At 37.7% G+C, this 15,774-nt stretch overlaps 1 protein-coding gene across 2 annotated transcripts in view; it reads left to right on the top strand.

Annotated features, from left to right (window-relative positions):
• The window catches only part of PPP1R1C (protein phosphatase 1 regulatory inhibitor subunit 1C), a 156,094-nt gene that overhangs the window by 81,075 nt on the left and 59,245 nt on the right, over nucleotides 1-15,774 (top strand). For both annotated transcript variants that reach the window (XM_004375449.2, XM_004375448.1), the window contains exons 3-4: nucleotides 6,095-6,132; nucleotides 8,770-8,830. In XM_004375449.2, coding sequence (XP_004375506.1) covers nucleotides 6,095-6,132; nucleotides 8,770-8,830 — 99 coding nt within the window. The remainder of the gene's footprint in view (nucleotides 1-6,094; nucleotides 6,133-8,769; nucleotides 8,831-15,774) is intronic.

Here is a 15,774-nt window from a genome sequence, read left to right as displayed (position 1 = left end):
ATTGAAGTGTTGCGGTAGCTTGTAGATTTTGGAGATTAGACCCTTATTGGATATGTCGTAGCCAAAATTTTTTTCCCAGTCTGTAGATTCTCTTTTCACTCCTTTAGTGAAGTCTTTTGATGAGCACAAGTGTTTGATTTTTAGGTGCTCCCAATTATTTAGTTTCTCTTCTGGTGTTTGTGCATTGTGAGTTATGGTTTGTATACTATCCTCTAAACTAACTTTTGTCCTCACATTTCCAAAATAACTGTCCAAAATAAGGACCCAAGTGACCCGCTGTTATCAAAACTCATCAAAAATCTGTTTTGGTTTTATTCTAAGTAATTGTGTCTCTCCTGACCAAAGCATTCTATATATGGGTTACTGCTCTTTGGCAGTCACTATCCTGTATAAATCATTCATTTCCATGGTTTAGTTATCATCTGAGGTTGATTTCTATAAAAGAATGTATTAAATTTGACTTTTCACTTATTTTTAAATTTTCTTATGGTATATTGTCCTTGACCCAGATCTTGTCCCACTCTCTAAAAATCAACAGAGCAAAGTCATACAGTCTTGTTTTTCCTCCAACCTTCTCTTTGAGGCAGTATTTATAAGAATTTGAGGGCCTGCAGCATTGCCTTGGACTGAGTACGGGGATTTAAAGAAATAGAAATTAGAGCCTTTGCCTTGAATGAGTTTACAAATCAAATACTCATTTGTTAAAGGCATTTACTGAGCACCTATTATGAGCAAGTAACTCTCCTACTATTATGTTTGTAAATATAGAGAAGCAACAATCACATTGTTTGTTTTTATAAAACATAAGGTATTGAGATATATTTATTTGACAAAATGTTATTATGTGTCAGCTATGCTATTCTGTTAAGAGCTGTGGAAAATAAAACTATGGATGCTAATCCCCAGTCCTTTACAGGTTTTCTGGGGAGATAAAGCATTAATGCCCATAATACAGGGCATAAAGTAATGAGTACTATGAAAGTGTTGTGGGTGTTCAGAGGTGCTGGAGATGACTTCTAGTTGGGGGTGGGAAAGGTGTGATTTGGGAAAGGTTTCCCAAAGGAGCTGCTATTTGAACAGAATGTTGAGGGATGGTAGCATTGGCTAGGAGAGGAGAAGAGTTAACCAGGGGATATGTATAATCAAACAGGAACTATTGGTACTCTCTTTTATGCTTTGTTCTTTTTCCACATTCAATCAGTAAACAAATCAAAGTAATAAGGTCTCATTATCATTAGAGTTATTTGAAAATCATTTAATTCCTCATTTTTTCCACTAACGTCAGCTTTCAACAATATCACTTGGACTTCAGCTGACCCCACATAACGTTTTTTTTTAATTATATTTTTGGTCATGATCTTGTTTTCAGTTACCATAACTATTTGCTAATAATGATTCTCTAGTGTCCTTCAAATCACACAGACTCCTGACAGAAATAATAAACACATATTCATGGAGAGATTTTTAGTTGTTAATTGTATTTTAATTTCTTTATTAATTGACATTTTTTAAAAGAACAGTTTTAGATTTACAAAAAAAAAAAAATTGATCAGATAGAGTCTCATATACCCCCCTCCTCACACACAGTTTCTCTTATTATTAACATCTTACATTAGTGTGGTACATTTGTTACAGTTAATGAACCAATACTGATACTATATTATTGACTAAAGTCCCACAGTTTGATATTTGTTTAGTTTTTACCTAATCTCCTTTTTTTGTTCCAGCATACTAAGTTACATTTAGTTGTCATGTCTCCTTAGGCTCATTTTGGTGGTGACATTTTCTCAGACTTCCCTTGTTTTTAATGACCTTGACAATTTTGAGGAGTACATACATTAGAATGTCCTTCTAATGGAATTTGTCTGATGTTTTCTCATGATTAGACAGGGATTATGAGTTTTGAGGAGGAAGATCACTGAGGTCAAGTGCCATTTTGATCACATCATATCAAGGGTACATACCATCAATGATATACGACTGTTGATGTTGACTTTGATGACTTATCTGAGGTAGTGTTGGTCAGGTTTCTCCACTGTAAAGTTACTCTCTCTTCTCCCACTTCCCATCCTATACTATTTGGAAAGAAGTAACTATGCAGACTATATTTAAGGAGTGGAGAGTTATGCTCTTGCTTTTCTGATTTTTAATCCTCAAAATAAGTTTGTGAGGAAGGCAGGGTAAGAATTACTATGCTTCCCCTTTCCTATCTTACACTTAGGAAAAAATATGAAGTTCAGGAAGGTTAAGTGACTTGCCTGGGTCATGACAACTAAGTGGAAGAATCGTGTTAGAAATTATGTGTGCTCTCCACTGCTGTTTCCAAGACTAAGATCTCTCTGCTAGCTGCTCCAATCATGAATCTCTTGCCTTTTCTCATTTTTCTACCTCTTTACATCGTGCCCATTTCTTAGTTATTGTAGTGTTTACTTTGTTACAGTTCAGAAACTTTTCTTTATTCTTTGACCATGGTCTTCCCTGCTTTCTTCTGTCTTAGATTTTTATCTTTATATGCAGTTAATTTTTTTTATCACTGATAGTTTTTCCAAAATGTGATGAAATCTCATTCATATTCTAAGGCAATAAGACATGGGTATTTGCAGTTTTTGTGCATATCCACATGGATCTTGAGTTTGTCCTGCTCCTTTCATAAGCTTAAATATCTCAAGAGCATTCTAACTAATCAATACTCAAACCATTTTAGAACATCTCTGTCCCTATCTCCATCTGAAATGATGGCAATATTCTTCAAAATGTTATGACCAGATACTTTTATACTTTTCCCCAAAGCAGGAAATTTTTCTTTTAAACCAAACACTCCTTGAGAGAAAGAAAAATATAGATAAGATAAAGCTAGAATAGGGACACAGCCTCTTTCAGAAAATTTGGGGGCTTTGGTCATTGAGAATCAGTTAACAATCTTCTCATGTGTTTATTGATTGTGTTCAACCCTTCTCCAATATAGTATTTTTTCTGGTTTAATGATAAAGCTAAGTGATATTTGGAGGCACGGATATATATTTACATTTCATGAGGGATCCAGCTTTTCTAAATGTTTCTGGGGTTGCCCGTGGGTCACAATTTGGGAACTTGAAGAAAATGTGGAGACATAGTAAATTCCATTTAATGTTTTTGTGCAGAATAGAGGGATGGAAAATATGCATATATTTTTTCGGACTCCTCCTTCAGTTTTAGCCTGCTTGATGCTAATCAGAGAAAACATTGTGCCTGTGTCTGTTTGTCCTCCTACAGCATGTGGATGCCATGAGCTTGTGGAGTAAGTGTGCGTGTATGGGGGTGTATTTATGTGACGTGCTTGGGAGGCAGAGAATATCAACCTCCCCAAATTAGTAACAGTCTATTGAGGGAAACAGAAATATATTTAAATCAGTAGATTTCAAGAAAGCCACGACCTAGTCTTGGCTTGCCCTCTGCTTTTCTCTGAGTCATTTTAACTTGAAAGTCATTTAATTTTCATTCCCTAATTTCAAGATAAGAACATAATACTAAATTCTTTCAATCGTTGTCTTTATGACATAAATAGTTGATTTATGTCACCATAACTCAAAAAGAATAAATACTGTTTTCACTGAATTGAGGAATGAGTAAAGTCCACACAGTTGCCTTGGGAAGATACTATTTTAGTGTGTATTGTAGTCAGTATGAAAAGTGCAAAGCTGAATGATTGGACCCCATTTTGTTCCTAAGACAGTAGGTTATAAGTCCTGGGTTGATTTTTGAAAAGACCTAAGGCATAAACAAAACATTAGGAAACCCCATCGGCATTTAACAATCCAGTGGATCACAATACATGCATTGTTACAGTAGCTTGTATTTGACATTAATTAAAAGGTGATGGCTAAAGGTTTTGCACTGCTAGAACTGTTCAGTACATTCATGGCTGCCTGATAATGATCCAGATACTTCCAGCTGATTGCATCTCACACTTGTGTTTGCTGTGTGCAACCAATAGTTTCTTGCCTGCCCTCCCATAAACAAGGGAGGTAGAACTCATTAGAAATTCCCATAACTTTTTAAAATCTAGTAGCCAAGATATCAGACTAGAATACACCATAATTCCATACACCATTCATTCTAATTGCTTGGCTATTTTGAGCTCTTACTGTATGAAATAGTAAATTTAGACATGGTTTAATTTATAAATAAATTGTATTTTGTGTCTCTCTATATATATATATGTGTGTGTGTGTGTGTAGATGTATATACCTATGTCTATATCTATCTACCTATCTTTCTACATATACATACACATACACACCCATGTGAAGTTCTTTATTACAAAAGTAATACATGTTCATTATAAAAAGAAAAACAAAACAATTCAAATAGAGATAAAACAGAATGTGTTATCCAGTCATCCAGAGATAACTATGTTCAACGTTCTGGTATATCCTTGTGTGAATGTATATGCATCTTTCTATCATCTCTCTGTATACATCTATCTTTCATAACGTAAAAAGCCATACATATAGTTTTGAGATCTTTTTCACTTATATAGTACATCTTTTCAGGTCACTAAATATATATCTCTATCATTGTCTTCAAGCAGATATTCTTTGATGAACTCCTCATTCAATTTATGAATCGTGGGCTCAGTCTGTCAATTCTGGGACTGACACAAGAATCAGGAAAACAGTAGCTGTTGAGTCGACTCCAAGTTACCATGACCTCGACTCAACGATGACCTCATGTGTGTCAGAGTAGAACCATGCTCCATAGGTTTTTCAGTAGCTAAGTTTTTGAAAATACATCACTAGGCCTTTCTTCTGAGGCACCACTGGGTGGGCTTAAACTGCCAACTTTTAGTTAGCAGCTGAGCATGTTATCTAGTTACACCACCCGGGGGACTCCAAGAACCAGGAAAGGTTTATCCAATTAAGAGTCAAGAGGCAGAATCATTGCATCTACGCAATAAAGGTGAAGAGGAAGGAAGGAGGTCCAGCCCAGAACATTCTTCCTTTTCGGAACGGCACCTCTTCCTCTCCTCCCAACCCCCACAACTCTTTTTATACAGACTGTGTAGAAGTTGCCCTAGCACTGTCATAAGTAATATTTTCACAGAGTGACTGATTCTCTCCAGGGGCGTATAGACAAAAGATGTTGCCTTCCTTAGAGTCATGGTGTTTGGTTTGAGTGGAAAAGGTTTGTTCAGGTTAGTGGCAAACTTGGAGAAATTTGACAGAGGCTGCAGTCAGTAGGTGGTGGCAGGAGCGGCAGTAAGATCAATGAGGGGAGGAGGTTGCTTATGCCTTAGCAGTATGAGGTTGATGACACCAACAGTTCTTCCAAAAGCCATTTCCCCAACCCTCTTTCTGGAATACTGGAATGTGGGGAATCTGGGATTCCAGCAGGAGTAATTTTTTTATTGCCCTTTTTTAACCTTTATTGGAAGATTATCTCAGAAGAAAACCATCAGGGCTTCGAACAGGTTTGTTCTGGTTCAAACCTCTGCTGAGAATTTACATTTCTACCCCAGATATACTGAATCAGAATCTACATTTTAACAAGATCCCCAGGGGATTCTTATGTATAATAAATTTTGAGAACCACTGCTCTACAGGAGCCCTGGTGGCACAGTGGTTAAGAGCTCGGCTGCTCAGAATTGGTTCCTAAACAGCAGCATTACCATGGCCTGGAAATTTGTTAGAAATGCAAACTAACAGCAGGGGTGCGGACCAGAAGGAATCTGTTGGAAGCCCTGAAAGCCACCTCCCACTTCCCACACTCCCTTTCAGCTGTTAGACTAAGCCATAGACGTTATATAAGCATAGGCAATTATGCTTATATAAGGCAATTATTGGATCCCTGGTAACACAGTAGTTAAGAGCTAGAGCTGCTAACCAAAAAGTCGGCAGTTCAAATCCACCAGCCGCTCTTTGGAAACCCTATTGGGGCAGTTCTATTCTGTCCTATAGGGTTGCTATGAGTCGGAATCGACTTGATGGCAATGGGTTTTTTTAATTTTTTTTAAGGCAATTATTAAATAATTTTGATCTGTTGTTGAAAATGTTAATGTACATATTATAAAAAGGAATATTACCTTTCTAATAAATTATACCTACTTCTCTTTCAGAAATAGATGACAAGAGGGTGACCAACACACAGGGGGAAGTAAGTTTTCTTATATTTTGAATAAATATGTGCTCAGTTCAAAACATAATTAGCTTTATTCAATGTGATGTATACTATGATATAAATATAACTGAGATGTAAAATATATTTACTTTGCTTTTCTTGACTGAACAAATAGTAAAATGAATGTCATTAAAATACTCCCTTTAAATTACCTTAATTCTCTAACTATGAAGTGCTAACAACCCCTGCCAAAACTTCTAAAAGGGCAGAAAACATTAGATATTTTAAGATGTTAATACAAATAATCTGCTTTCATAAATCTAAAATAAGGCTCTTTTTTCTTTTTGGAAGTTTTTTGAACAAAAATAAAGCATTACCTTTAGTGGCAAGATAGAGTATTAATGATTTCAATTTTGTGACTGATTGCGTATGATACCACAGGCCGGGGCCAAGCAATACTGGAATCCTGGAGCTAGAAGATGGAGGGAGGGAGTGGTAAGCACCTCTTAAAGGATCTTTTGGTGTGTGATGCCAACAGCAGACCCTGAGGGAAGAGTTTAGGGGAACTGAGATCTTCTAAAACTTGAGTAAAAGATGTAACAAATTCTCCAAGAAATGTACTGAAATTCCAATTCAGCAGCTAGTCTGAAAACTGCCCCTCCCCTCCTGCATACACATAGGAGTTCAGATAGAAAACAAGAATCAGGGGAGGCTAGGGGAGCTGATAATATAGAATACATAAAATATGAGGAAGTGAGCAAATGTGAGACAAAAAATGGAACAAATATTGACTAGGAGGCTGTGAGGACTCAATAGTCAATTCCTTTGCTGCATGAGTAGACATACAGCAGTACTTAAATAAAAAAATGTGGAAGGACAAAACACAAAATAGTATTTCATAAGGTTGTTCTAAAATAGTAAATTTGAAAACTAAACTCTTACCAAAATACAGAGTAGTATTTATTAGTTAATATTCCTAAACGAAAAACTTTCCTGTAGAATTAATTTTTCACTGTCTTTGTATATGTGTATAGCAATAAATATATTAGAAACACTGGCAGTGACTACCCCTTAAAGCCAACCAGATGTGACTGAATACAGCAGAGGTGCAAGAGTAATAGCAACCATCTACGTGGTTAACATTGTTGATGCAGAGCAGCCCTGTCTGCACCCGTGCATAACAGACTGGTATCAAAACATTCAATTCAAGAGAAAAATGGCTCATGCTATTTGCTTTTTTGATATGGATTTAGAAACTGGCTGAAATTTTAAATTTTTTTTTTACTTTTCAATAGTCACTATTGCGTCATGTAAAATATCATCATCTTGATGATACCTTTGAAGGCAATTAAGCTTTAGCATAGGAGTCCTTGGGTGGTGCAAATGATTAAGCGTTCAACGACTAGCTGAAAGGTTGGTGGTTCAAACCCACCCAGAGGCACCGTGGAAGACAGGCCTGGCGTTCTCCTTCCAAAAGGTCACAGCCTTGAAAATCCTATGGAGCAATTCTACTCTGTACACATAGGGTCACTGTGAGTCCAAATCGACTTGATAGCAACTAACAACAACAAGCTTTAGCATGTACAGGTAAAGATGCCTATTTTCAATTTTGTGACTGGCTTCTAGTTTCTTTCAGACTTTTTACCCTATGATATTTCCAATATGCATGGAAAGCCTAGAAAAATCTCTAATAAGTATCCTCTAACTAGGTACACTTTACTTTTCAGAGCAAAAATTATTGTCCCAGAATGCTAAAATTCGCTGATTGAAACCCTTACCCTTCCCACCTTGAAATATAAACCCACACACTATTAAAAGAAGTCTTGGTGGGGAGGGGTCTTTGAAGAACCCTCCAAAAGCTCCCAGGGGAAAAGCCAGCTCTAAAAAATAAAAATAAAAAAGGAATCTTTGTCACAATCTGATTTAGGGTATAAACCATAGGCTATATAGAATATTTATTATGCTAAACAGTATTGTATCTATTGTCTAATATATATAGTTTCATATCATCTGTAGTTTTGCCCCTGAAATATGTTTCTCCATTTTATCATTTTAAAATGCAAAATCCTTTCTTGGTTTCGTCTAGATCCGCTGTGCTTAGTCCAGAGTGTTAAATAGTGATTTTTGTTAGGAAAAGACTTATCTTTGGAACATAAGAAATAATATTATCCCAAAATTGTAATTCCAAGTAAATAATATTATATTGAACATGTCAACTCAAAAGGGTTGTAGATTGACATTACTTATCAAGGACTCTCTTTATTCCTCCAGATAATTCAACAAGTGAACGAGCATGTATTATTACCCCACGAACATAGCTTTTGGAGTATACTTTTTGCTGGCATTCATCTTTTTTTCTCATATGGAAAGGACTGAGGCCTCTTTTCCTCTCTCTCTTTTTTAAATAAACTAATGTTACTAGGTAAGAAAATAAAAGAGAGTAATTCCAAGACTGCAATGAAGAGTTTTATGATAATACAGACCCTACACCTTCATATATCTCTTGAGCCTGTGATATTGTTGAAGGAGTATATAACTTCTCATTGATTAGAATTCTATTATGTGACAAGGGGAAACTGGAACATGGCACTGTGTTTATTTTCCTCGCAGGTCTGGTGGCATTGTACTTTTTATCCAGATATAAGGCTTTTACTTTTTTCTTTTTGTCCACAGTCACAGAACGCATCCCCTAAGCAAAGGAAGCAGAGTGTGTACACACCACCCGCCATGAAAGGTACTGTTCAGGTACAGCCTCAGGTTGTCACGGGTGTGGAGTTCATGGCTCGTAGGTGATCTGTTCTCCAGATCTTGTGAGCTCTACAACTCAACAGTTGTGTGACATTTAGTAAGACGCTTTTTCCAATTAAATCTTAGTTTTATCAAGAGTAAAATTGGTGGTTGAAAAAGGGAAACTAGGGATGTCTCTGAAGCTCAGCCTGGAAATTCAGAGCTTCCAAAATGATAACAAAGATTTTTCTTTTACCCTTCCTCACATATATTTTCTTTGAAGGGATTTTTCTAGAAGCCTTAATTACTCTTTTTGGTATTGGCAGATGATTGTCATTTTCTTTTCTTTTTTGTCTTAAGCAAAACAGAGTAACTTGAATTTTGGAGAGATTTAATGTAAAGTATTGCCTCATTGCCTTGTGTTAAGAGAAGCTCTAAGAAACCCAATCAAGTAGCTATTATCTGTACATTTAACAGCTGTTGAAAAAACAACTAAGAATGCTAGTTCAGATTCTGGCATTTTCTCAGAATTTTTCCCCAAATTTGGAACTGCTAAAGGAACATCTAAGTGTGTTGGTATTTTGACCAACATCAGTTCCAGAGAAGGCTTCTTTTATTTCTCACACAAAAATGTTCCTGACATGAGTCAGAATCTGTCCAATCCAGTAGCTCATGTTCCAGTCTGGCGCTTGGGCCATTGGCCCAGCGGTTCATCATGCAGTAGTTCAACTCAGCTTCAACTGCAGGAGTGGCCAGCTGAGCAGCTTCCTCTGGAGTTTGGAGAGATGTCTAAATTGGGAGTGAAATTTTCCACTCTGTATTCTCTCTAGATTTTGGGGCCTTTTCAGAGAGGGGGTATATAAATGGATACATTAATACTTTAATCTTCCTTCCTGTGCAGCTATAAAACACCACGTTTGCTCACTCACAAGACTGCAGTAAATAATACAATCATCAGTATTGTAGTTCATTCCAGTTAAGTGAGACTATTAAGCATCCCTCTCTGAAGATAAATGTAATTATTTTCAAGATATTTCTCCCCATTGTAAATGATTTTGTACTTTCAAGACACATCAATTTGGGCATGATTGGGCATGAAAGATATATGTTCACTCATTTAATGATTTCCCATTCTATTTTTAGTTAGCTTAACTAAATAAAGTAATACTGTTTTCATGTCCTCAGAGAATAATAGTATTATTTTTAAAGGAAAAGTCTTAAAATCAAGGTCCCAAGGGCTCATGGTTTTTATATTTAGCCCTCAAATATCGTAAGAATGTGGTCCTAACTATCTTAGGCTGGGTTCTCTAGAGAAGAAAAGCCAGTGAAGCACATATGTGTGTGTGTGTGTATATATATATATATATAATATATATATATATATAGAGAGAGAGAGAGACATTTATCTCAAGAAAATGGCCGTCGCAGTTGTAGATGCTGGCAAGTCCCAAGTCCATGGGTCAGGCATCAGGCTGGGGGCTTCTCCTGACTCACGTAGCTGCTGCAGGGGCTGACGAACCCAATATTGGCAGCTCAGACAGCAAGCTGCTGACTCACAGGCTGTAGAGGCCGACAAATCCAAGATCATCAGGTAAGATGGTAGGTTGCTGGCTCACAAGCCGCAGAGGCTGATGAATCCCAAGATTGGCAGGCAATACGGCAGGCAGCTGGCTCAAGTCCCAAGAACCAGAGGTTGGATGATGACGAGCTAGATGCAGGGTCCAGAGCAAGCAAGTGAGCTTTGCCAAAACACACATATGTATATTGGATGCAGGCCACACCCCCGAGGAAACTCCCCTTACAACTGATTGGCTGATCACATCAGATCACATCATGGAGGATGACTACATCATTACATAACTGCTAAATTACATCATTACATAACTTCCAAACTACATTACATAACTGCCAAACCACTGAGAATCATGGCCCAGCCAAGCTGACACATAACCTTAACCATCATACTAACAATAAGAGAAGTTAGTCCTATTGTTCATTTTCACATATAACTTGGCTTCTGTCAAGCCCTTCAAGATTGTCATTCAATGACAGTCTTTTTGATCACAAGTTAAATGCTTGAGAAAGCATAGTAACTCTTTCAAGAGGCATTCAGGGTGTTATTACAAACCATTTAGGTCCTCGTTTATAACCAGTAAATACCTAGCTACATCTCCTGCTTGTAATAAAAGAAAAGAGAAAGCTAAGTCCACATTTTATTTGTCCTACCTGTCCCTGAAAGCTAGAAATTAATATTTCAAGATAAAATTAAGCAGTGGTAACATGTGATGTGATGTGAGCACATTAAGAAGTTTCATTCATAAGAAAGATGACTCTGCAAAGGAAATGTTATTGAGATGCTAAATACAATAATACAATTGCTCTGAAATGTAGAATTCTTAAAATTGCAGTGGAACACACAATTACTGAGTGTGAAAGAGTTTACTGGTGCAGCAAAGCAGCAACAGGTGTGATTTAACGGTTCTGAAAAAAAAAATCACTGTGGCAAAAAGGTCAAGTAGGGCCTCGTGAAGGATTCAGTGAGTAAATGGTTAGTTAACAACAAAAAAGAAAAATGCTAGCCAGAATCCTCCCTTCCCCTCTCTTATTAGGTTGTGAGGAGTTACCAGGTACTGATTCCAAAGTGGCAAGAGGGGAAGAGATGCTGAACCCCATTGTTGTGTATTTATCCATAGACAGGCCAATATCTTATCTGCTAAACTCATTTATTTTTCTCCTCTTTCAGTTCCTGTGATATTCATGACTCCTCCAGGTTTTCAGGAAACAGGGACATGCCCAAGTTACTTCTTGTGATGAGGGTTTTCTATAAAGGTAAAAGGGGAGGAAATAAAGCTGAGGAGACCATCTTAATGGGCACACTCTCAGGACTGATATGCTGATGATTCTCAAATTCATAACCCTAGTCCTAAAATATCTCCTGAACTTCAGACTCCCATTGCCAACTACCTACTGAATGTCTTCACTTGAATGTTATTAGGCTTCTCAAATTTAATATGTTCAAAACTAAGCTTGTTGGCTCTATTTCTATTTTTCTCCATGTCAATAAATTGTACTCAGCCATTGAGAACAAAAACTTCTGCATACCTCTTGACCCTTCTTCTTTATCAAATCCATTGTCTACTCTCGTTAGCTCTTATTTTAAAATACATCTCTCATCTGACCACTTTTCTTCTCCTACCATTATTTCTTGCCTGGTCTGCTGAAGTAGCTCCACTCTTGCCCTTCTACAATGTATTCTCCGCACAGAAACCAGAGTGATTTATCTGATTTACAAATATAATCCTATCATCCTCCTGATCAAAACCCTCAATGACTTCCCATCACATTCAGAAAAAAATTAAAAGTTCTCCTTGGCTTATAAGTTCCTGAATGACCTGGGACTTTTCTCCCCCTCCACCCTCACCTCCTTTCAGATTGCCCTTGCTCACTGGGGTCCAGCCAAATAAACTTACTTGCTATGTTTTGAACATGACAAGCACACTTCAGTTTCAGGACAGTTGCACTTTCCATTTCCTCTGCCCAGAATGCTCTTTCACCATGGCCTCATGGGCTGCTCAGCTGAAGTTACCTCTTCAGAGAAGCCTTCCTGTCCTATTTAATATAGCAACTGACCCCCTCAACCATCACTATCCATCTCCTCAAACTGTCTTATTTTTTCCATAGTACTCATCATGATGTATCTAGCACAAGGTTTCCCTGACAACAGTTTTGTTTATTTGAGTATCTCTAGCACCTAGTGGCATAGTGGTTAAGAGCTCAGCTGCTAACCAAAAGGTCTGCAGTTTGAATCCACCAGGCACTCCTTGGAAACCCTGTGAGGCAGTTCTACTCTGTCCTATAGGTGGCTATGAGTTGGAATCGACTCGACAGCAATGGGTTTTTAGCACCTACACCAGTGCCTGGTACATACAGGCGCTCAATAAGTAGTTGTTGAATAAATATACTGGGGAATCTAGTCACATTGCCTTATTCTTCTATCATACATTTTTTTTTTATTATTTTACTTTAGATGAAGGTTTACAGAACAAACTACTTTCTCATTAAACAATTAGTACACATACTGTTTTGTGACATTGGTTACCAATCCCAGGACATGTCAACACTCTCCCATTCTCGACCTTGGATTCCCCACTACCAGCTTTCCTGTCCCCTCTTGCCTTCTCGTCCTTGCCCCTGGGCTCGTGTGCCCCTTTAGGGTCGTTTTGTTTTATGGGCCTGTCTAATCTTTGGCTGAAGGGTGAACCTCAAGAGTGACTTCATTAGTGAGCAAAAGGGTGTCGGGAGACATACTCTTCGGGTTTCTCCAGTCTCCATCAGGCAAATAAGACTGGTCTTTTTTTTTTTTTTTTGTGAGTTGGAATTTTGTTCTACCTTTTTATCCAGCTCTGTCCAGGACCCTCTATTGTGATCCCTGTCAGAGCAGTCCGTGGTGGTAGCCAGGCACCACCTAGTTTTGCTGGACCCAGTCTGGTGGAGGCTGTGGTAGTTGTGGTCCATTAGTCCTCTGGACTAAACTTTCCCTTGTATCTTTGGTTTTCTTCATTCTCCCTTGCTCCAGATGGGGTAAGATGTAGAGTATCTTAGATGGCCACTCACAAGCTTCTAAGATCCCAGATGCTACTCACCAAAGTAGAAAGTAGAACATTTTCTTTATAAACTATGTAATGCCAATTGAACTAGATGTTCCTTGAGACCACAGTCCCCTCAGCCCTCAGCCCAGTAATTCGTTCCCTCGGGGAATTTGGAAGTGTCTATGGAGATTCCATGACTGACTATCATACTTTTGATAACTCTGCTTCTGTTTCTCTTATATTCTCTCTCTGCTAGATTCTTCCTCTACTTTTGTGTTCCTAATTATCCATATGCTTCTGTCTTTCTATGTTTATTTTTCCTCCGTCCTCTGTTGTCAAAGACAAAATCTGATTTGATCAATTAGTTACCCCCTGTGTGGTGCCTCAGTTAGGCTGTATCCTTAAGAAAGGCCACCTATAGACCACTGGAACCATTAGGTTGTTACCTTTGGCTAAAAACTAGTTCTTGGATCAACTAGTTTGTGGCCAAGGTGGCAGGGTCTTATGACACAAACATGGCAATGTAAATAGAGAGAACTGGATGTGGTTCTCTTCCTTCAGAGGTATTTCATGTATTTCCCAGCATAATTACCCCTAGGATGTAATAATGGACTTAATACCTGCTCTGACCATCTTTCTATTCATAAGATTATAGGCACTCAAAGTTGGCAAGAACTTTAAGCTTAACTAGTCCAACTATCTAGTAATGACTAAATTTTCAACACAGTATCTAACCTCAGGGTATTCAATTGGCTATGCTGTATTGAGGATTCTAAAAATTAGGCCTGGCGTGGAGCCAGATAACCAAAAGTTCCAGGTGATTCCACTGCAGGTGGTCTATAGATAGAGCAGACTCAGATATTCAACCACTTACTTAACATATCTTTTTTGTGTCATATGCAGATATTTCATGGGAATCTCAAAATTAACTTGCTCAAAACAGAACTTTCAGTCTTCCTCAAACCAAATCAATTTCTCCTCCACTGTTCTCCTTTTCTGGAAGTAGTATTTTCATCTGCTTAGTTTTATTCCAGAGTTCTGTGAGTCACTGGTAATCCCTTTCCCTCCTTCACTCTCACTCTCTACAATAGTCTAGTGCCAGGACTTGTGAACTGCACCCCCTTAGTCCCTCTCCAGTTCATCATCTTATCTCACCCCCAATGCCACCACCACATTTCAAGTCACATTCATCTCTTTACCAGGCTCTAACTTGTCAGTTCCTTCCATTCTTTCTCTTCTCACCTCCTGTTTTCTACACTGTAGCAAAAGTGATCCTGTCACTTCCGTGGTTAAAAACCTTCAGTGGCACTCCACTGCCCTTAGATAAAATCCCTATTCCAAAGCAAGGTTTTCGAAGGTCACTGCCCTATGACTCCAAGCTGCCTCTTCTCTCCTCACCCACTAGGTCCCAGCCGCACTGTATTCTTTCAGCTTCTGAATGCACCAAGCACTTTTTTACTCCAGGGCCACTGCACATGTTTTTCCCCTTGGCCTAGAATGTTCTCCCCTGCTTCTTCCTTTTCCTTATTCTTCATCTGGCTAACTCCTACTCATCATCCAAACCTTGTACTTACAAGCCAGCTCCTGAAAGGGGCTTTTCCTAACCTTCCATTCTAAACTAAGTTATAAACGCTCTACTGATTCTCTCTATAGTTATACATTCTCTATAGATCCTTTATTTCCTTCATTGCTTGTAATCACAATGTCTAATTACTTATTTAATGTCTCCTTCCAACTAGACCAGATATGATCTATATGGCAGCAGTGGCAGTGTCTATTTCTTCACTCTCATATCTGGGTTAACATAATGCTTGGGACATAAGAAGTATTCATAAATCTATTTTTAAAATAATTTTTAAAAATATACCAAACATTCTAATGTTGGTGAACGAACCATTTCTTGAGGAAATATGCTTTCTCTCTGGGAAGTCCATTAGAATAATCTTTTCCATATTACGGTCCACAAGAATTTGTACTCATGGATTCTTCTTCTATATCATGTTGCTATTTGTGGCTAATTTTTAAATTACAGCTGTCTAAATATTTGAAGACGTATGTTGGGTCCTTGTCTCATTCTTAATTGTCTTTTTTCCAGGTTACATTATCTTGACTTCAATTATGTCTGGCATTTAGTCCTTTCACATTTATTTATTTATCTATTTATTTTTATTTTACTTCGGGTGAAGGCTTACAGAACAAATAGTTTCTCATGAAACAGTAGTACACATGTTGTTTTATGACATTGGTTAACAATCCCACAACATATCAACCCTCTAACTTCTCAACCTTTTTTTTTGGTGAAAATACACATAGCCAAAGATACACCATTTCAAAAATTTCTACATGCACAGTTCAGTGACAT

The sequence above is a fragment of the Trichechus manatus genome, unplaced genomic scaffold (genome assembly GCF_000243295.1).
Source record: "Trichechus manatus latirostris isolate Lorelei unplaced genomic scaffold, TriManLat1.0 scaffold00037, whole genome shotgun sequence".
Classification (NCBI taxonomy): Eukaryota; Metazoa; Chordata; class Mammalia; order Sirenia; family Trichechidae; genus Trichechus; species Trichechus manatus.
Note: the sequence above shows the minus strand (reverse complement) of the source record. Positions and strands in the feature narration are given on the sequence as shown.